Raw genomic sequence first — 22,367 nt, 5'->3', positions numbered from 1 at the left:
TCTTCATTAATTGCCTACACAACACTTTTCATGTGGGTTCCCGACAGAGTGACATTGCACAGGCATAGAACAGACGGAACGTAAGGACGAAAGGGTACTACCCAGGTCGCGGACAGACGGCGGAAGACGGACCAGCAAAAAAGGGTAAAGTGCCCATCTCCGACCAATACAGAGTATTGATACTGGATAATGCCATCACATCTCGCAATTTTGATAAAAATGTGCTCTATTTCAGCCAAGAACACAAACATTTTTGGAACATGGTTTGAAGGGGAAGTCAATCCAAAAATTGTCTTGTTCAACTTCAAGTTGCTTAAATTTCACTGCATTTGTTACCAGTAACCTTGTCATAGTTTACAAGTTTCGTCTGGTAGGTTTGGTAGTGACTCTTGACATTGAATTTCTTGAAAACAGCCTCTTTGCAAACTCGACAGACACAGTTGTTTTCTATTTCATGAAAAAATATGACAATTTCCACTTGTCCAGGAAGCAACGGCCCTCTCTGTCAACTTTCTTTTTCTTCACTACAGTCTCTATTTTAGAAATGGACTGGAAAGGGCCACGCAAAAGGTCATGCGGCAAGGTGTTCACCTAACATGACTTTGGGAGTAGTGTTAGCGGAGAGGCAGAGCGCGCTGGGAGCGTTTTTTCGAAAACACCTGAGGGCAGCCACAGGTCTACTGCCATCTGGTGGTGAAATATAAAACTGATCCTTTTTTTTTTTTACGTGGATTTTGTACTGTGGCCAACACCACTCATTAATTTTATGCCAAAGGCTACAAATTTGAACACGAGCCGCAATTGGCCCCTAGGCCAGACTTTAGGCATGCCTGATGCAGCCCCACTAGTCTGAACACAGCATTCTGATTAATATTGCATTTGTGGAATATGAGTTAAGTAATAAAATCCACCTTTTTTGTTTGCTTAACTCATATTCCACAAATGCAATATCAATCAGAATGCCGTGTTTAGATTTGTGGAGGCGCACAGAACACATTATTGTCAAGAAAATTTGGGGGTTGACCCTACTTTAAGTTTCGCTCAAATAAAACTTGTCATTATTGGCATTTGAACATCAAACTGCTTGTTTTTTTCACATTTCACCTAAATGTAGCCTGCAGTACAAGGCATTTCAGTTATGTGGTGTCTCAGTCTGAACCTAGAAAGCATTAAGGCAGACAATTAGACAAAGTGAGACGAAGAACTACATACAGTCTGGTAGATGTAATGATACCTCACAAGACTACTTTTGGAGAATACTACAAACCAGAAAATGAATCTGGGAGAGCACAACTGAAGAGATATTTTTTTCGACCCATCTCTTCCTTTTCTTTACTCAATGTGCTGCATTGCGTCTGTGACGTGCTTGGCTTGGCATATTTGTATTAGTACAGATGTACAGTATCAGCACCTTGATAGTGCATCCCTAATGACAACTGTGCTGTGAGCCATCCCTTGTTTATTACCTGTATGGAATCATATACTGTATTCACCAAGTTAAATGGAACTGTCTGATAATAGTTCAGGAATTCTTTCACCCTTAACTAATTACTTTTTCATTTAATCTGTATACTTTAGGAGAAGCTTTCAAAGTTCCCAATTCCAATGTTAAAAATCTCTATTCTTTCACATAACCAATCCATATTGGCCTCAAGGGACAACAAATGCAACATACGTTGCTTTTATCATGTGGCTCAGATGCACGATTCCTATGCTAAGACAAAAGGCCATGATTTTAAGCATATTTATAACAATTAACATGTATACGGACACTGTTTAAAATTTTAAACTACTAAAAAAAAACAGTCTCTCGGGTATGGGGTCAATGTTACCCACCACTCAGCCTCTACCCCCTCACTTTCTATGAACGTTAAGTGGAAAGAAAGCAGTGAACATAAATCCACTGAACACTGCTGCGTCCATTAGCCAAGCCACAACAGGAATTCTAACATAAATCTGATCAGCCTTATTATCTTATCTGTCATGATCTGACACATTCTTTCACTAGCACAAGCAATCTGTAGGCCTTCCTTGACGCCCATCGATCTCTCTGCCCTTTCAGAAGTTCCCTGTGGCCTCAACGGCAGATGGGGCCATGAAGCTTGTACATCCCTGCTCTTTGTTTTGTGGGAGCTGCTCTGTGCTCTACTAACTTATATTTAGGGAAAGTATTTCCATGAGAACGTGTTAAGCTTGCAAGAAAAATGCATTCAAGCTTGCTAAACTTCATTTGCATTGTAGGCAAGTTGAGTTCACAAAACAAGAGTCTGCTTATAAGAGACGGGAAGAGGAAGTGATGAGTGATGAGAGAGAAATTAGAACAAACACAGACGGAGGTGGAACATCATGAGACACCACTTGTTGCAAGCTAAATTCTGCATGTGGCACTTTTATGAATTAAAGTATTAACGGAACATTCTGTGTAAATGTATTTGTTTTCATCATTACCAAACATGCCCCCAAAACTCGATCCATGTAGTACTTCCTTGATCGGTCTAACAAGGCGTGATACTTAGATGCTATTTGTAACTCGAAAAGCACCGAACTATTGACTATAACTTTCACACAACCACATGATATGGGACAACCCATGTTATTTTTCAGTCAAATAACACCTTATAACATATTAACAGCGGAAACTGTTGTCATCCGATCTTTACACCGCGATTGCTAAATGTGGTGTCGTGTCCATGAGGTGTCAGCCTTTCCTCCTTAAGCCCCGCCCCTTCCCCTCTGTACGTCTGTGACTCTGTCACAGAGTCACTTGCATCCAGCTCGTATACAGGCACTCTTGCCTTGATCTCAACCTGTATTTTATATTCCTCTCAGAGTTCCTGCACCAGCATCCTCTCCTGTACTCCTGATTTGTTCACAATTGCCTCACCTCACCCCTTGCCCACAAGTATCCTGCACCTGTTCACCTCGTTGCACAACCCTCTCCAGTCAACTCCCCTGCATAGCCCATTATTCAACGCATTCAATAAATGTTCATCACATAAATTTGCCTTCTTCCGTACCTGTTCTTGCACCCTACTTCTCACATTGAAACCCTAACATTAAGAAGTCTGAAAAAAAGTTCAGTGATGCACTCCACAAACATGGCAGATGTGATGTGCGAACAAAACAAAAGCTATACTGTATTTTTCCCAAATTTAAGATGTGAGTTTGGGTTTCACAATTTTTATTTTTTCAAACCGCCTACAGCTGGGGTACCCTTCCACTGTCTGTCTATTCGTCTTTTTGTCCAGACAGGAAAAATAGTAATCGCCTTTTGGCCGGTCCGCCTATGATTTTAAATGGGCTTCCGTTAGTGTTTCTGGCAACCAACTTTGACAAGCTACCATCGCGCCCCCCCACGGAATGAATGAATTAAAATAAAACACTTTGGAAAGCAATGATCAACATTTTTGTCCTTTACGGACCATGTTAGGGACCAAACCAGTAACTGAATTATAATGGATCTATGTTGTGCCACTTCTGCACTGTCAATTTGAAATAATGTCCTATTTTGTAATCAAGGGATATAAATTAAAACATGTTTCCTTGATCCAATTCATTGATTAAGCGACAAAACAATTGACTGATTAAACAATTACTGAAATAATTGTTAGTTGCAGCCCTAAAGTGGACAAATACAAAGAGGAATATGCAAACTTTTAGAAAAAAAACACGTTTCTGTTGACACCTTTTAACTGGCTTTGATAGAAGCCCAAGTAGCAAGCTAGGCCACCTTCTTTGGGAATGATACTGAGTCACCCAATTAAAATTCTGTGAGCAGAGTCAGGGCTACAGACTTACGACGCGATGGGAGAAGGGGGTAGAGAGGAAAAAGTAGGAGGTGAGAGGATAGGACAAAGTAGACAAGAGGAAAAACTATCAACAACTGATATAAAAAGAAATACAAACAGTCCATTTTTTTCCAGATCTTTTCTGGTTGTGTCCTCGCCTCTCCTCTAGAAGACGAGCTTTTGTGTGTCTGCTTGAAGGTTTTTCAAGTCAGAGAAGACAGATTTAGCCACACACAAACACATTTATGACCAGGCTTATCCAAGCTATACTGACCTTTGTACCGATTTAGTGAGATTCATCACATCTTTGCATGTGCATGTGTTGAAAAACATTCTGAGAAGTGAAATTCCCTTTTATGTGAATCTCAACCCGGACACCCCTTTTTCTCCTCAAACTCTTAAAGCCATTCATACAATACAACTCTAACTTGTGCAACTTATGTCTCACGCTTTCACCAGCTCTCTCACACATACACAGACCTTTCCTTACCAGAAGCCGTCACTCTGATGCTCGCCTGCCATGCATAATAATGCAAGCACTGACATTTGGGAGTGCAGAGAGGACACGCTGACAAATCCACATAATATCTCTACCATTGCCCCATGAGGAAGCAGGAAAGTGGGCTTCAGACGGTGCACTGCACCTCTATACTGGAACAGCAGATGACTGATTAACGTAAAGGCAGTCCCAGGGGCAGCATTGATATTTCAGTATGATAAGATGCAAATTCAGAAATAGTGCCAGCTGCCAGTTATTCAAATTAACCGTCTCCAATATGCTACTGCACTTGGGTCAAATCTCTGCAGGCACTTAACAATGCTCCTGTGTTCTCCTTCCTTCCACTGGGTTGAGAGCCAGTTAACGTGGAGCGACATAGTGTAGGTGGCTGATAGAGCGGGAATACAGATGCGCTCAGTGATGGATAACAGCCCGAGAGTACGGTAGCTGTACCTGTCCTTGACGCTCACTTTGACATTGTGCATTACACAACAAGGGCAGTCAAGTTTTAGTTACAAAATACGCCCCATGATGGAAATTACAACATGTTTTGCAGAGTTGGGGTTGATTTTTTCTTTTAAACTGTGACCCCTTTTCACAACATTATGTCCTAGGGTTGACTAAGGAAATGTGTACCACAAGAAAAATTATAGCATTACAGTCTATAGTGATGAGGTACCAAAAGCCTGTTCTACATTTGCACTTTTTGCAGATGAATATAAGCCACACTGCACAACATAAACTGGGTATATCATTAACATACTGAATGTGCAATACTTGATAAGAATAATCATCAGATTCATGATGGGCAAAACAGTATGCAGTGGAGAACAGAACTTGGGAAACACCTTAAGGCCTAGATAGACCAAAAAGACGCTGGCCAACAGTGACAGACGCTTACCCCCTGTGGCGTCCGGCCGGCTGTCGGCACGTCACGCTGGAGGAATACACCGCAACGACAGACAGCGACGCTGACCATTGAAGTACCTTCTGCGCATGCGTGAGATGTAATACCCTTCCATACCATCGGCGGCGGTAGTCACCATTTCTCATGGTTAGAAAAATCCAACCGGAAAGTTGTTGGCCGGGGGCGGATTATAAAAACGTAAACAATGCATTCAGCTATGTTCTTCGCTCACGATGAACTCCCACGCAAAGTAAACCATCACGTTATTCACGCGGTATTGTGAAATACTTACATTGTCAACCCTCGCTCTTGTACTTGTAAGAAGATTAAGGCAGTGGAGGCGTGCTCACTGTTTTTCCGCATTTGTCACTTCCCGTTGGTGCTCCGAGCTCTGATTTGCTAGCTAACAGCCAATCAGAGTGACCAAATGTCACGACTGCCGACGCCGATTCAACATACTTAAACGCCCCCAAGACGCTTACAGACGGGTTACGACACTACGACGGTGGCCACTACACCAAACAGACGGCGCATTCAGACGCCACGACGCTTCACGACCTCCGACGTCGGTTTGATCTATCAGGGCCTTTACATTTACAGCCAACTTATTTTTATAGCCATCCCTCTCCCGTGAAGTTCTCATTTAAGGACATTCAGTGCAGAAGGACAAAGGTGCGGCATTATTAATGTTCCAGGTTTGAGAGCTACCACTCTGCCCACTCAAATTTAAAACAAGGATTGCTTGATGACTGTGACTACGTCTGTTCACAGTTGATCTATCCCAGTCGTATTTACATTGCAGTCGTCACGACAGAGATCAGTTGAGCACTGATGATAAGTTACGAAAGCTGAACCAATCACCTTGACAAGCAACAATAAATTGCTGTAAGGGAGCCCTCTCTATTTCCTGCTGGCATTAAACTTATATCAATAAAAATGGCAACTTACAGCTCAAGCACTATCAATATAAACTGGTGTCTTTATGTCGGAGAAGAGTAACAGACAAGGAATACCTTACAGATGTGCTGTAATTAATAAAAGGGTAAATTGTCCCTGTGGTAATTATTCACAATGTTATTTGTGTAGCATGGCATTGCAATATATCAAAAAGTTCAGTCCATCCATCCCATGTATTATTTATTTGAATGTTCTGTACGTATTTAACACTGTTTGAAATACATAACACGCACCCTGCTAAATCCTTGATTCAATTAACTGATTTTGGTCCACAAGGGTTTAAGCCACAGCGAGAGGAAATCTGGTTAGACATGTTCTCCTCAAATTTATGTTAAACAATGTCAGAATTATCCTTATCGTAAATGTGAAAGTGTGACATCAAGTGAAGGCTGAAGTCACTAATCACATAATAAATCCCAAATCTCTTATACAACTCTATCTGCATGAACCGAATCCAGGTAAGTTCTGGTCTGTTGAATGGTGAGGCATGATGAGCATATGGATAAATTGTTAAATCAGGGGGTAAAATATTGCGCTCGCCACCTTTGTGACACAATTTATTCCTGATTACTCACTCGCCACAACTCACATGTTATGGTTCATTTATAAAATGAAAAATGTTGATTTTTTTTCTTATTGCTAAAACAGATGAAAGCATTACCATGCATGATGTGCAAAGTAGCTTAGCCATCATATTGGAACGGCAGAAGTATATTTGTATAGTATAGTATAGTGTCCTTTGAGCAGCAGAATACATTGGTTTGAATGTTTGCTTTTTTCTAAATCCAATAATAATAATATTGAAAGGACATAACACAGTTGTCTCACGACCTGCAAATCCTCCAAGGCTCCAGAGAAAACAGTGCTTTTTGTAGTCACTTTGTCAATTCAGATCTATGGACTCACCTCTGAATTCATCTGCTTGTTTGAGATTCTTTCTTCCATCTGTCGTGCACAGTCCAGAAGGTCACAACCCTGCCTATCCTACAGAATACACACAAAAGGTAGATGTGTATTTTTTTATCAATTATTTAGTATCAGTAGTAGTATTAGTACATACAGTATAGACAGAAATCTGTGAACCTCAATTATGGAATCACTCAGGTGTGAATTGCTTTCTAGAATAGCAGTCTAATGAAGCGGGTAAGGTGAGGTTTGAGGGGCAAAGATTCAAAAACTCAAACCAAAGGGATTCCACATAACCACTCCTGCGATTCTCTCACAGGAATATACAGAAAGAGGATAAAAAGATTGAAAGGTTTTAGCATAAATAATACAGCCGTGGGCTGTGAGTGACCCCCTTTGTCTCGCACCAATCCATATGGGGCCCTGATGGAAGAGAAAGTGCTGCAGCTAATGTGAGCTACTTTGTTTTTCAGAGGCTTAGCCGCAGGCCAGATGACAACACTGTTTCCACAGCAATACTACAACACGTTGGTCATTGCTCCTGTGTTATAATGTATACAGTATTATTCTGCTAAAATGTCTAGCTACTTGTGCGCCATTTATAACAGAAATGTTTGGTGGACATTATGTGCCATCATGTTAGTAATGTAAACTGGCCTTTAAGTTCCATGCAATAATTTCAGTTTATATACTGTATAATAAACACACATATACATAATATATACAGTATTTGAATGTGGAAAGAACGAAGGTCATCCGACAGCATACTTAAGTCTCTGGCTATAAACAACAACAGTAGTGCAAGGGGCAGTGGGACAACACCAGAAGCAGCTATGGAAAAAAAAAAAAATAAAAAATAGGTTGAATCCACAATATGCTACAATCGAACGCTAGTGATGGAATTATCCCCCCCCAAAAATGTTAAGACAGTATAACACGGCATGAAAAAAATATAGGATACACACAATAAGTTCAATTAATAGTCTCCACTGCAGAATATTATTTTGAATTAACACAAATTCTAAAAAGTTCTGTTTTTGCATTACTTTTACTGATGTTTTCGTTTTTTGCCGTGGTATCATTTCGTATCGAGGTACTTTACGCAGGCATAGTAACCAAGTCAGAATCAACACTGAAGGACTGTAATGCTGTTAAAGTCACTCACACACTTTTGTCATTTATTTTGTTGAAAACAATTGTTGCTGTCTAACAGGTATTCCGTACGCCAACCAGCCGCTGGCACTGCCGTCATCATGGATATCTTAACTGCATGAGGGATGCCATGTCGCAGTGTGAAAGCACATAAAGATGCTGCAATTTCCCGCTTCATGTGTCAAACAAAACATGCGAGTGACTCGCTTGTGGTGACCCCTGACAGGACAAGGCCGATGCCACAAAATTTGGATCCTGCGTATAAGGCAAAGGTAGCTAAATCCTAGGTTAACTGTTACTGCTGTGATGTGGCTATTTTGTGATACGGCTGTGCCAAACATGCTCCTGACAGTGACTTAGATTGAGATGTTTCACTCTAAAGAACTGTTAGTATGACTTGCATTATAAAAAGTCCTGTTCAATGTGCATGACTCACCTTCTGCCAGATGTAGGCATCATACAGGGTGATTATCTCGTGTCCCTGGTGCTCACCCTGCATTGCACACACGACACAGATGATCTTTTCATCTGGTTTACAGTAGAGGGAGCCTTCCTGCCCATGCTCCTTGCAACGTAGCCTAACTACCGACACATTATCCCTCTTCACTGCCTGTGTGGCAGCCTTGTCCTCCTGCTCATCTTGTGAACCTTCAGCTCCCAACTCAGCTCCCTGTAGCAGCGGGGGATTCTTGGATTCCTGGCCATTCATATCATCACCAGTCTCTTCCAAATTCTGTTCATTTGGCAACCCCATCAAAGCCTCCTCCTTGGCCCCACCTCCAAATCCGGAGTGTGCGTCTGAGTTCCGTCCATTAGCCCGTGTCCCCTCCTTGTTATAAGGCGTTAGCGGGTGATGAGTACTGGAGACGTGTCTGTCAGCATGCAAACAGCAGAAGGCAAAGCCGCAAGTGTGGCACATTTGCGTGGCCGGTTGAGCTTCGTCGGGCTCACATGCATCACATGTTCCATCCATCTGTGGTAGCTCCTCCAGACTCATGACTCCTTCCCAAGGTTCTCCTTTGTGGTCCCTGAATGCTGATAATACACCTGGGTGGCAGATGACAACATCTTGTAGATGAGACATTGCATAAATGACAGTATAATAACCATGACCTTCAATGAGTGGAGCTATTATGTGCACCAGTGGAAAGATTAAGACACACAGGACTAATTCCCTCTAATATGAAATTCCAGAAACAGAATCAACAGGATGGAGGGAGCCCACAGAAACATAAACAAGCTTTACCAAAGCACATGCATTTTATAAAGGCAGGGAAAGGAAAGGCAAATCTACAGTCAGTCATGTGACTATTTGAGTGCAACCACACTTGCTTTGTTTACTGACTCACAGTAAGTGCTGGCTGTGTAGGCTGAACAGAGATAACACATTGTTAGCAGCATAGAAGAAGCATAAAACATTCTGACTTGACAAATATTGCAATGTTGAGTTGATATATAGATATATACACATACATATATTTATTTCTCAATGTTTATCAGTGTGGTAATGATGTGCAGAGAACTGCACGGCATCAAACAAAACCGGCAAAGAAAATACTTCTAAAAAATATGTTGCCTGTAGCTACATAGGTAAGCAAAATGATCAGAAAACAGTATGTATAATGCTGTATGGCTCTCCCTGGCAACCAATCTATCCTAAGATCTACAATCAGAGGCGGTTTCTGGCATGTGCCATATGTGTAGCCGCATAGGGCCAAATTGCTAGGGGGATGGTGATGCACCCCAACATTTAGAGGTGGGCGATGTATATCGCCATTGATATCATCGTCAATCTTGCTTTCACGATGTGTAATTTTACATGATCTAGTATTGATACTGCCTCGAAAAGCATAACGAGTCAGTCGATGGCCGCAAAATATGAGGAAATACTCAAATCCTCAGTCGACGAATTGGGGTGCATTGGCGGCAGAGGAGGAGGAAGTGATAATCGTTCGCCGAATCATCGGGCAGGAACCAGTCACGTGACTCTGTCCGCACTGCAGCTGCTTCGTGACAAGTATGGAGGAGTGTCCTGCGGGGAATAATAGCAAGGCGCAAGTCCACGTCGTCCATAGTCTGTAAATCATTTGATCTTGACAAAACTGACGTCCGTGCGAATAACATGTTCGATGTGCCAAAACGGTCACCGGGAAGAGCAATTCTGTTCCACCATGGGCCATATGGTTTACGAGGAAAACCTGGCGACTACGCAAGCATGATGAACAAAAGCTTATAGCAAACACACACACACTCAGAAAACAGTCACCGAGTTGAGCCAACAAACACAAACGCACTCACGCACACACACGCCCAGTACTTTAGTGAGCAAGTCAAATGTGACAGCTTGGATGTTCGGTTAACATTCAGTTTACATGCTTTTACTCCGCATCATTCATAACTAGCCTGTATTCCTGAGGCATGTTTTGCTAACTACGGCGGCTTATTAGTGTGACGCCAGCATACAGCCAAACATGAATAAAGTCACAAGTCTGCATATGAAAGTGATGAATGAGTGGGAAAATGCACTTTTCGGTAAGTTGCAGCTTTGTTATTCCACTTTATTCTGAATACGGTGGCCAATGTTTGTGAATGTGTGGTGCACACGGGTGACCAGTAAATTTGCTGATTTATAATATTTTTTTATTATTCTTGAATAGTTTTTGTTGCCGACAAACTACTGCTCCACACTTCAGCCCATATATCAGGAATTACAGTGACGATGAGTGGGAATGTTAATACAGTGGTACCTCTACTTATGAACGTATCTTCATACGAAATTTTAAAGTTACGGAACACCTCAACAGGAAAATATTGCCTCTTGTTACGAAAAAAATTTCAGGTTACGAAAGGTCAAAATACAGCATGGGCTGCTACTCGCAGCTCCAGAGTTTCCATACTCATCGCTGCTCTGCCATTGGCTATTACCTAGCATCTTCCTGGCATCCCATTGGCTAAGAGGGACCTCACGTGATGTCACGTTGATGATCACTAGTTAGTTATTTCGGTTAGTATGCTTACTATTCTAATGATGAAACGTGTGAATGTGTATTTTATGCATTGTTTGGCTGTTTAATTGCTTAATACAGAGAATTTTAATGTTTAGGCATATTGTTAACTAATGGATATGCATTGGATGATGTTGTTAGGTTATTCTTTGTCTGTGTTGTTGCAGACCACAGTAAATAGACGTGTCAAGTGGAATACGGGCCTGTGTTCTATGACAGGAGCACCCACATCCATACCTTGCCACTCTAAAATAGAGTCAGTTGGAGACATCATACCAATCATATGATCCTATCCGTGTTACTTCACATTATGTACAGTTCATACAATCTTGCAGCCCGAGTCAACCAGAAAATTGTTTCCAGTTTGGCAGGAGAAACGCCAACGTTCCACTGATATTGTTTCACAAGACGGACAGCGGCTTCTTCTCGGGTCATAAGCAGAAGTGACGTACGAGCTGCCTCGCAAAAGTAGCAGTAACGTACTTTATTTTATTTTTTATGTAGTAACTCCGAACGTAAAAACACAGCAGCCAGGGGGGTGACAAACATAGAGGCAAAGAAATATATTACAGAAATATAAAGAGTGACATCATCAGAAGGACCCAATCCAATTTGGACATTTTAAAAAATTTCAATGAACATTCTATCAGTCCGGCCCTCGGCTTGTAGCAAAATGTTGTATTTGGTCCTCCGTCCATTTGACTTTGACACCCCTGCTTTTAGTTGAATGTGTGTCATACTTAACATATCGTTGCTGTCCAGTGAAAAACACTGTCCATTTTTTTCATTTTTACGTGAATGGGGTTACTGCATTACAGACATCTCAATAATGTGAAGATTCAAAAAATGTTTGTTTTAATTGTCTTTTTCACAGGACAGCGATGATATGTATATTTGATTTATGTTGTATTGTTTTTATTTTCTAAACAAAACATGACTTTAGGTTGTGTGTACAATTATGATAGCCAGGTCAGACTTTAGGTTGTGTGTAAAATAGTGAAATACAGGTCAATTCCTACCACATCTTGCAGTGCTAATCTAAGAATTGCGTGTAAAAATGAAGATTTGCTTTGTTTTAAATGACAGGTCCATAGAATGACCTTATCAGCAAATGTAATTATGTATTTAGTATTTAGGGATACATAGTTATGTGTAACACACAATGAGACAGTGTCATTTGTGTACAACTGTTCTTGTACTCTATGGTTAGAGTACATAAAGGTAAAGTTGGAGTGCATAAAATTAAATACAATCAGCAAAATCAGCCATTTGGTCAATAATCGGCTGATTAATCATCGGGCTCTACTTACAGTGCATACAGAAAGTATTCAGACCCCTTGAAATTTTTCACTTGCTGTGTCATTGCAGCCATTTGCCAATTTCAAGAAAGTTCATTTTATTTCTCATTAATGTACGCTCAGCACCCCATCTTGACAGAAAGAAAATCAGAAATGTACCGGTATACATTTTTGCAAATGTATCAAAAAAAGAAAAACTGAAATATATGGTCATTAGTATTCACACCCCGGCGCATTTTATTGAGTAGAAGCAACCTTTTGAGGAGTCTTCTTGGGAATAATGCAACAGGTTTTTCACACCTTTATATTGGGATCCTCTGCTATTCTTCCTTGCAGATCCTCTCCAGTACTGTCAGGTTGGATGGTGAAGGTTGGTGGACAGCCATTTTCAGGTCCCTCCAGAGAGATCGGGTTTCGGTCAGGGCTCTGGCTGGCCCAGTCAAGAAGTGTCACAGAGTTGTTCTGAAGCCACTCCTTTGTTGTTTTAGCTGTGTGGTTCGGGTCATTGTCCTGTTGAAAGGTAACCTTTGACACAGTCTGAGGTCCTGAGCACTCTGTAAGAGGCTTTCCTCCAGGATATATCTGTACTTGGCTGCATTCATCTTTCCCTCAATTGCAACCAAATCGTCCTGTCCCTGCAGCTGAAAAACACCCCCACAACATGATGCATCCACCACCATGTTTCCCTGTAGGGATTGTATTGGGCAGGTGATGAGCAGTGCCATATTTTCTCCACACATACGTCTTAGAATTAACACCAAAAAGGTCAATCTTTGTCTCATTAGACCTTATTTTTCATAGTCCGGGAGTACTTCATGTGTCTTTTGGCAAACTCTATGCGGACGAGGCTTCATTTCGGCCACTCTGCCATAAAGCCCCAACTGGTGGAGGGCTGCAGTGATAGTTACCTTTGTGTAACTTTCTCCCATCTCCCTACAGCATCGCTGCAGCTCAGCCACAGTGATCTTTGGGTTCTTCTCTACCTCTCTCACCAAAATTCTTCTCCCACGATTGTTCAGTTTGGCTGAACAGCCAAATCGAGATAGAGTTGTGGTCTTCCCAAACTTCTTCCATTTGAGGACTATGGAGGCCTCTGTGCTCTGAGGAACCTCAAGTGCTGCAGAAATTATTTTGTAACCTCGGCCAGATCTGTGCCTTGCCACAATATCTGTCTCTGATCTCCTTGAGCAATTCTTTCGAGTTCATGATTCTCATTTGCTCTGACATACACTGTGAGCTGTATGGTCTTATATAGACAGGTGTGTGCCTTTCCTAATCAAGTCCAACCAGTTTAATTAAACACAGCTGGACTCCAATAAAGGAGCAGAGCCCTCACAAGGAAGATCAGAAGATCAGCATGTGAGTGAAGGTTTTTTGCTAAGAGTGTGAATAATTGTGACCATATATTTCAGGGGTTTTTTTTGTCTACATTTCTGTCAAAATGGGGTGCTGAGTGTAACTCAATGAGAACTAAAATGAACTTTTTTGATTTTGGCAAATGGCTCAAATGACACAGATTCAAGAGGTCTGAATACTTTCCGTATCCACTGTATATGCATTGTGTTTTATGACCCCTTGCAATGTCTCTTAAAATCAAGCATTTAAAAAATGTGAGCAAGCATCTTAGCAAGAGGCTAATAACAGAGACATGAGGTGTCGTCAAGGATTTTGCTAAAAATGTTTTAAGTGAGAGGTTATTGACAATTCCAAGTTGCAATATTTTCTACTTTGTCCAGTTTAAATAAATGGATATGATATCAAATTAAGAGTAAATTAGTATTCTTAGAGAAATGTCAAGAGTTGGAGGCTAGGGGCTTGCAATCGTCAATAATATTTCTAGTGTTTATTTAGCCTCTGGCTAAGATAGTTGCTCACAAAAGTTAGCATTTTAGCAGGATGTTAGTAACAGAACTAAAAAGAGTTCTTAAAGGACTTCACGTTCTGACACTGTGACGATTACTGACGATTGCAAGTTGCTCTTTGCAACATTTGGTTGGATTTTTGGGGTTCAAATAAACTGACATTAGATTAAGGATGATGGGTTTTTTTTCCGTTTATTTAAGAAAAATAGAATAAGGTTGCACTTCAAGAAACCCTCTTACAAAACCTTTAGTAGCATCTCACTAAGATAATTCATAAGTTTAAATATAAATATAAACATGAAAAAAAACGTATTTTTTTTCTAATTAACTGTCATTAGATGAAGCAGTATGTTAGTGTGCAGGTTTACTGAGAGTTTAACGGCCTAAACAGTAAAAGTGCTCAATGTACAATTATATGGGCCCTCTGTTTTACTGATACGCTCTCTGAACTGACAAATTACTAACATGCAACAAAAATAATGTACATGTTCAATCATATATGTTTCATATTGTTTCAAAATTATATTGTATTTGTATGCAACATAGGAAGCACTCCTCAAATATATTAGAGCATCTTCTGCCATCTAGGTTGGTCATTTACCGCCACCCCCCCCCCCCATATAATTTATTGCAATTTTTCCCATTTGTAGATTGCAATATGTGTATTCTTTTAATTCTCTGTGTCCGTGCATCTAAATATTGTTGCTATATTCATATTTATAGTTCAATCTATTTTCAGAAACTGTAAGTGTGTTTCGTCTGTGCATGCATGTGCCTGTCAGAGGGAACGTGAAGACTCCAAAGTGGCTTTCACTTAGGGTACCATTCAAGTTCCTACTGTGGACATAGGCACATATCTTGCTGAGGGGGGGCTCCCTCTCTGTTTTACCAGCATTTATACCATTACTACATGTGTATGTGTGATATCTGCACGCAGTGTGCTTCCTTACCCATACAGTCCTCGGGAGTTCTAAGTTTACTTACCGATCGGTGTTTTTCTGTCCCCAACTGGCACCTCAGCTTTTCTGACAAGGGCTTGTTTACGATAAGTCAGCTGCGGTATTAGCTTTAAATCTACCCTCGTAAGAGTAGGTGACGTGCTTAAAATTATATTACTGTGCTATCTAATAAACTGTCAGTTTACATTGGAATATCGTTTCCGAGCGAGCAAAGTTTACTTCCTTGTTTTCTGACTTCCGGTGTTACGGTTCGACTAGTATGACGTCACGCACTCACGCGAGCATGATTAAAAATATGTTTAAACACTACGTCAATGTAGCGTGTATTCAAATCGATTTCTAAATAAATCAATTCGGATTTTCGTGTACATTGTTATTGTTGAACATTTTTATATAATAACATTGAATACAAAATACGTTTATTCAATATTTGGAATGAAAAATAAACCTTCACTTTTTTGATTTTCTGCTATTAATAATAATACTAATGATACACAATTACAAATAATAGTTTCTAAAGTCTGAGTAAAGCGGAGGAGATGCAACCCAGTATAATGTAGTGCAACCTTGTCACTCTCATCACAGCAACAGGGTTGCAGGATTGCAAATCCCGAAATCCGGATGAATGTTAGCTTTCTCTCAGTAGAAGTTAGCTATGTAGCAAGCTGTTACTGCTGACCAAGAGGGCAAATTTACGTAGGCTATGTAAATAAGTAAAGAAAGGAAAACATAATAATAATTGTCTTACTGTGATCATATATGCATAACAGGGTTGCATGAGGTAGAGTGAGACATTCAATCAAGAATAACTATGTTATAAAAAATGTGAAAAATAGAAAAGAGGTCATACTGCTCCATTCTCTTTTGGAAACTGTTTTATAATGTTAAATCCATTGTATCATGTGATTCACCGCTTTCTTTTTCTAGCATGCTAAAAAAAAGTTATAGTAACAGCTGTTACTACAACTATAACTATTGTATGCATTTTGTGGGCCTCACATTCCATGACTAATAATTATTATTTGAAATGTGATGTTTATTAAAAAGAATGTGCCCACAGTTACATAACACAGCAATGAAACAAATAATACAAAAAAAAAAGAAAGAAAGACATTTAAATTTCATTTAACTGTTTTATTTGAGATTCACTTTGATTGTTAGGGGGTGGGACAAGAGAAAATTCACATTTTATGGTGTACTCCACACTTATTTGCTATTTTTAAAAACTATTTTCAAGAATTATTTTATCATAGTTTTATTTTTTTTAATAGTCTCGGGACAAGTACATTTACTCAGAAACTATATGTTTTAATATTTTGAGTGTGGATTATTTAAAATTTGATGGGTGAGAGGTAAAATGTCCTCCAATTCTGGAATGATCCTGAGATAAAATGTCCTCCAATTCTGGAATGATCCTGAAACTATTAAAGGGATGGTTGGGCTAGGATGGCCATGTTTTCACTAACAAGTTCATTTTATATATTTATTGATCAGGAAAATGAAAAGAGTTGTCCTTTTCTATTTATCAATAAATTTGGGAGAAATTAGGAAATAAGTGACTCCATGAATAACTCCTCTTGTTAATGAGGAGAATGGCCGCGCCCCCTACCGTTCTATCTTTGTTCGGTCGGAGTCACTGGAGGAACCGATTACAAACCCTCCATTGGAAATCATTGTACTTTCATTGCTTATAACATCCAAAAACGGTGATCAATTGGCACCAAAATGTATGTGGTCATCCTTACCAATGACCTCTTCAACATATCAAAAGGATTAACCTCTCCATGGCACACTCCTTATTTGCTTAAAAAAAAAAAAGCGCTGCTTCTTTGCTGATCACAGTTAGGACGAGCGAGGCATTTAACACCAGTCAGAATATTTACAGAGACAGAAGTGGGAATGAGGAGACGTGCACATTTATTTGGATGAGGAATGGCCCCAGTTTTTTGACCGACAACACGCCGTCCAATGGAATGTAACAGCCGAAATGGTTCGTTCCAATGCGGCCACACTCGGCTGTGGAGTCGGATGCGCACGCTCAAGAAACCCCCGCTGTTCGATGAGGTCTTACCTCACTCTCACCGCTTCACTCTCGCGGCTACAAGCGGTGTCGGACAATGCACGCGACTGCTTGGGAGGCAAACCTGCGACATGAAGACGCAGGTTCATGATCACCTCCGCACGCTGCGCGGACAGTAAGGAGCTAATGTTGTTGTGCTAATGCCTTTTGTTTTAACGGCCTAACGCTAGTTGTTGCTATTAGCTGTACTGTTATCCTACTGTTAGCTGGGGAGGGGAGGGAAGCGGGGGGATAAAGATCCATGCTTGCCTGATTGCTTGCCCACTACCAGTCGCCGTCTGCCTCCCGAGGGTTGACACGAGTTTAGCGTCGCTAAATGTCTGAAATATAACTGGTCGGGGTTCGTGTGCGCATTCATGCCCTTGTCCGCTTCAGCCTTTGTAAGTGGAGAAGCGATCGCCACGGTATTTTTGATTTTTTGAAGGTGATCATGATGAGATCACGTTTTATGTCAATAAATCCAAACTATTGTGCAGAACACTTTTATACTTTCACAGGTTGAAGTGGACAAGAGTAGTAATGTGCATTAGCATTTTGGTGGCGATCGGTCGCCGTTTTAGACAACAGAACTGACAAAGCGAGCAATATTACCACTTGGCTCCGTCCGGTGACGTAGACCGCTGAGACCGAAAAAATAACAAGCCCAGCCCCAAAAAGGGGCGGGGCAATTTGTCATGAATCTAATCACAAAAAAGCCCTTAAATCACTACAGAGTCTTTTGGACGGAGCATTTTAGTACTGATGTCATTTTTACATGCAAACCTATTATATAAGTGCCAATGTTAAACTCATCCAAGTGTCCCTTCAATATTCAATTAACAGTGCTGATTATTCACTACACCAAATGCAAAGTGAAAGAAAGTTCATTTATATTAATTCATTCACTGCCAGACCTTTTCAAACCCTCTTTTACCCTAACTGTTGAAAAAACTTGGAACCAATGTAAATATAAGTGTCTGGGATTGAATGTATGGACTGAGAAAAGAAATAAATGTGCACAGTATTTGGCAGTGAATTAGTTAATCAATTTGTTCAAATTTGGGCACTGGTTGGAGAGAAGTTAGCTCACAGGCCTTCACTCTGACATCTCTCTTAAGAATTGAATTCACCCTTGTGGGTCAATTAAGAAATTTGATTCTATTTTAATCCCAACAGTCAATTCAGGAGTCACTTTGTGAGTATTGCATATCAGTCTGCTGCATGAGGTCAAGTCAAGATGTTTTACGACTTTCATCATGTCCCATCAAAGGTGGGATCATTCACTTGATTTTATTTTATTCAAACTTTATTTAACCAGGTTTGTTCCACTGAAGTAAATAACCTCTTTTCCAAGAGAGATCTGGTCGGGACAGGCAGCAGAAAAATACACAAAATTACAGACAAAAAAAAGAGAGCGACAACGTAAAGTTCACAAACCACAACATTTTGGATTAAGCCATCAATAAATTGCTTAAACAGCCATGCTAAAACAACGACAGTCTATGGAAGCTGTTTACATGTCTTTCAATTTAGATTTTGTTTTGCATGGAGATTGGGACACATGATTTGTTTGGCACAGTTTTTACACAGAATGCCCTTCTTAATGCTTGGGCCTGGCGGTTGTTGTATATTGGGGCACTGGATTCAAACCTGTGCCATCTACATGAAAGGCAGCATGGTCCATCATGCTTGAATGAGACTCCCACATTTCGCCAGAAAAGTTAATTTTCCATTGAACTTTATATTAATTATCGGTAGATGTTCTACTGTTAGAAATGTGTATTGGTCAAGTTCTCAAAATTTTTTTTTTAAGATTCAATGTAAGCAGATAATATACATGCAGGCAGCAAAATATGCACTGGTGTACTGCAGTCAAGTCGAGAACCTAATGAGAATGACAACCACGCATATGAGCTTGCCGACGACAGTTTCTGATGGTTTGTGCAGAAATTCTTTGTTTCTGCAAACCATTGTTGCAGCAGCTGTCCAGATGGCTGGTCCTGGGCTGGTGCGTTACACATGGTTTGCATTTGTGAGACGGCTTGGATGCACAGTACTGCTGGATTCTCTGAAACACCTTTTGGATAAGGCTTTGGGTAGAGAAATGAACATTAAATTCATGGGAGCCGTGGTGGACATTGCCAGCATACCAATTGCTTGCTCCCTCAAAACTTTCAATGTCTGTAGCATTGTGCTGTGTGGTAACACATTTTAGAGTTGCCTTATTTTGTGGGCAGCCTGAGGCACACCTGTGCAATAATTATATTGTACTGCTTAACCAGCATCCATAGATATGCCACACTTGTGAGGTGGATGCATCATTTCGGCAGAAGTTCTCATACATTTAGACAGATTTATGAACAATAATGAGAGGTATACTTATTTTCTTTGTGTTCAAACACTGTAAAAAATGAGGAGTGATATTTACTTGAAAAAAAACATAGAAAGTTTTAAGTAAGTCCGCCAACAAAACTAGATTATACTTTTTTTTACCTTTCAAAACAGAAGTGGGGCAGCATGGTGCCGACTGGTTAGCACGTCCGTCTCACAGTTCAGAGGTCGTGGGTTTGATCCCGGCTCCGACCTCCCTGTGTGGGGTTTGCATGTTCTCCCCGTGCATGCGTGGGTTTTCTCCAGGTATTCCGGTTTCCTCCCACATTCCAAAAACATGCATGGTAAGTTGATTGGACACTCTAAATTGCCCATAGGTGTGATTGTGAGTGCGGATGTTTGTCTCTGTGTGCCCTGCGATTGGCTGGCAACCAATTCAGGGTGTCCCCCGCCTACTGCCCGAAGACAGCTGGGATAGGCTCCAGCACGCCCCGCGACCCTTGTGAGGATAAGCGGTAGGGATAATGGATGGATGGAAAACAGAAGTGATCAAGATATGTTAAAAGAGTGTGTGTCCTATGGGCATTTTGCAAGTTGTGATAAAACAGTTGGTGTTTTACATGCATTACTTTGTACAAATCTATGAGAAATGTATGGGTTACTGAAGCTGGAAATATTTTAGGTGGATTGGTAAACAAAATGTGCATTTTAAAGATGGGATTATAAAAAGTTTCCCAATATGATATCTACTTTCGCCTTCTGTTCCTTTCTCTTCAATCTAGCCCTAAGAGACAACGGAGAAGCATTAGACATCTAGACTGACATAGAGAAGAGACAATCTAGCTCTCCTATGTGCAGTGCCCTAAAGAGGCTGCTGAGATGGTCTTCACACAAGCAGTATTTGGCCAATAATTGTTGTCCTTTCTCTGATTTAAATGACATGCCAGAAACAACAATAAATAATGTTCCAAGAGATTAGAGGCTCTAAGAATGCTGCTGTTCTTGTCAAAGAGAAGAGGATTGCTTCCAAAGATGGATAGCTTCAAGTCATGTTTTTATGGTGGCAGAATGAAAATATGTGCTGCAAAAATCAAATATTTCTGAGCATGAGACATGCTTAAGTTAGATGAATCTATTTACTGAAACTTCCCTGAGGACATTTAATCATTGCCAGTAAATATTTTTATCACAATGGCCGACCAAAGAGCACACATCTTTTTGTTTTTGTTGTAAAAATTAATCACATTTAGCTCAAATTTTCATAATTCATAATATAGCAAATTACATAATTAATTGGATAATCATTACTTTGTGGATAAATTGATGCTATATGTATATATGTATATTTGGTTTTTTTTGCTTTTTAAAGGCTGGGAGAATAAACAGAAGATAATTGTTGGATTAGCCATGCACCCATCCATCCACTATTTACACTTCTTGATTAATTGGTCTGAATCCAACTGACATTGGGCAGAAGCAGGAACACGCCCTCTTTGATTTGCATATAAACAACACAAGCAAGCTGTCTAATATTCCAAACACGAAAGAGGGAAGTGTGAGATTTATGGTGTTTTTGGCAAGGAGAGTCGATGCAAAACATGGATCATTTTTAGTTGATTTATAGCCGAGCTGGGCATTCCGCCTAGTTGACGGTCCGGTCCGTCGATCCGCATATGTCGAATGCCCATTTTGTAGGCGATAAACGGGATACTTAAAAAAATAGTCGTACTAAGCTTAGTCGGAAGCCCTTTCTTATCCGTCTATGTAATCGTCTATTTTGCCGGTGAGGCTTCAATGACCGCATCAAGGTTTCTGTAACAATAGTATTGATAGATTGAGTTGATGGTAGTGGGGACACGTCATTCTCTGTTGAACTGCAGTATAATGATCGTTTAAACATGGGAGTGCAACCCCACTCCTATTCTATACTGTACATGCATAGGTGGCCTCTGTGCAGGCACGTTGCTAGCTAGAGAAATAGCTGACCAAGCTGACTCTCCCTGTTCATCAGAAATTGAATCAGCCACAACGTGTTTGCTTTTTAGATGCTCACATATCAGTATTTTGCTGCCAGGAAGGGAAAGTTCTGTCTTGCATATTTTAGATTTCATTCATCTTTAGTAATGTTAGTGAAATGCTCAAAATTTCGGGCTCTGTTGCTAATGCTGGTTAACCATGATACAGTTAGCTGCAGCTTTTCACATCACAGCCAACCTCAGTTATTTCTACTGCACATGGGCCAAGTGTCAAGTACAGGAGACAGACAACTGTGGCATCGGCAGGATGCTACTTAGGCAGTTTTGAGAGAAAAATAAAGCTTTGAAAAATAAACAATGACATTTATTACTACATTGAATGTCGACTATTTTGATTTTGAATTTTATACCAGACTGACTAACACAACCATTTTGGCTGACTTGCGAAATAAAGGCTGGTGCAAGAATGGGACGTGATCCCACAGCACTGTGTGGCCAAGCTGCTGGCAAGCATGAAGAGGAGGTGCCAGGCCTTTGTGGCTGTGTGTGCTGCTTCCACATACAACTGAGACTCCTGATTGTTAAATGAATAAAACGTTAAATTGTCCCCATGTCGTGTTTCTAAAAACTTCAATTATCCAATCCACCAAACACCAAACAAAGTCAGT

At 40.4% G+C, this 22,367-nt stretch overlaps 1 protein-coding gene across 2 annotated transcripts in view; it reads right to left on the bottom strand.

Annotated features, from left to right (window-relative positions):
- The window catches only part of trim44 (tripartite motif containing 44), a 68,592-nt gene extending 53,000 nt beyond the window's left edge, over nucleotides 1–15,592 (bottom strand). For both annotated transcript variants that reach the window (XR_015086605.1, XM_086029135.1), the window contains exons 1-3: nucleotides 15,359–15,592; nucleotides 8,646–9,256; nucleotides 7,058–7,135 (exon numbers count right to left, since the gene is read on the bottom strand). Coding sequence is in view for 1 of the 2 variants with exons in the window: in XM_086029135.1 (XP_085885261.1) it covers nucleotides 7,058–7,135; nucleotides 8,646–9,206 (639 nt within the window). In the remaining variant the exon portion in view is untranslated. The remainder of the gene's footprint in view (nucleotides 1–7,057; nucleotides 7,136–8,645; nucleotides 9,257–15,358) is intronic.
- Between the last annotated feature and the right edge of the window lie 6,775 nt (nucleotides 15,593–22,367).

The sequence above is a fragment of the Filicampus tigris genome, chromosome 4, assembly GCF_054856515.1.
Source record: "Filicampus tigris isolate MCC_2025a chromosome 4, RoL_Ftig_1.0, whole genome shotgun sequence".
NCBI classification, from domain to species: domain Eukaryota; kingdom Metazoa; phylum Chordata; class Actinopteri; order Syngnathiformes; family Syngnathidae; genus Filicampus; species Filicampus tigris.
This window is presented reverse-complemented; position numbering and strand designations above follow the sequence as displayed.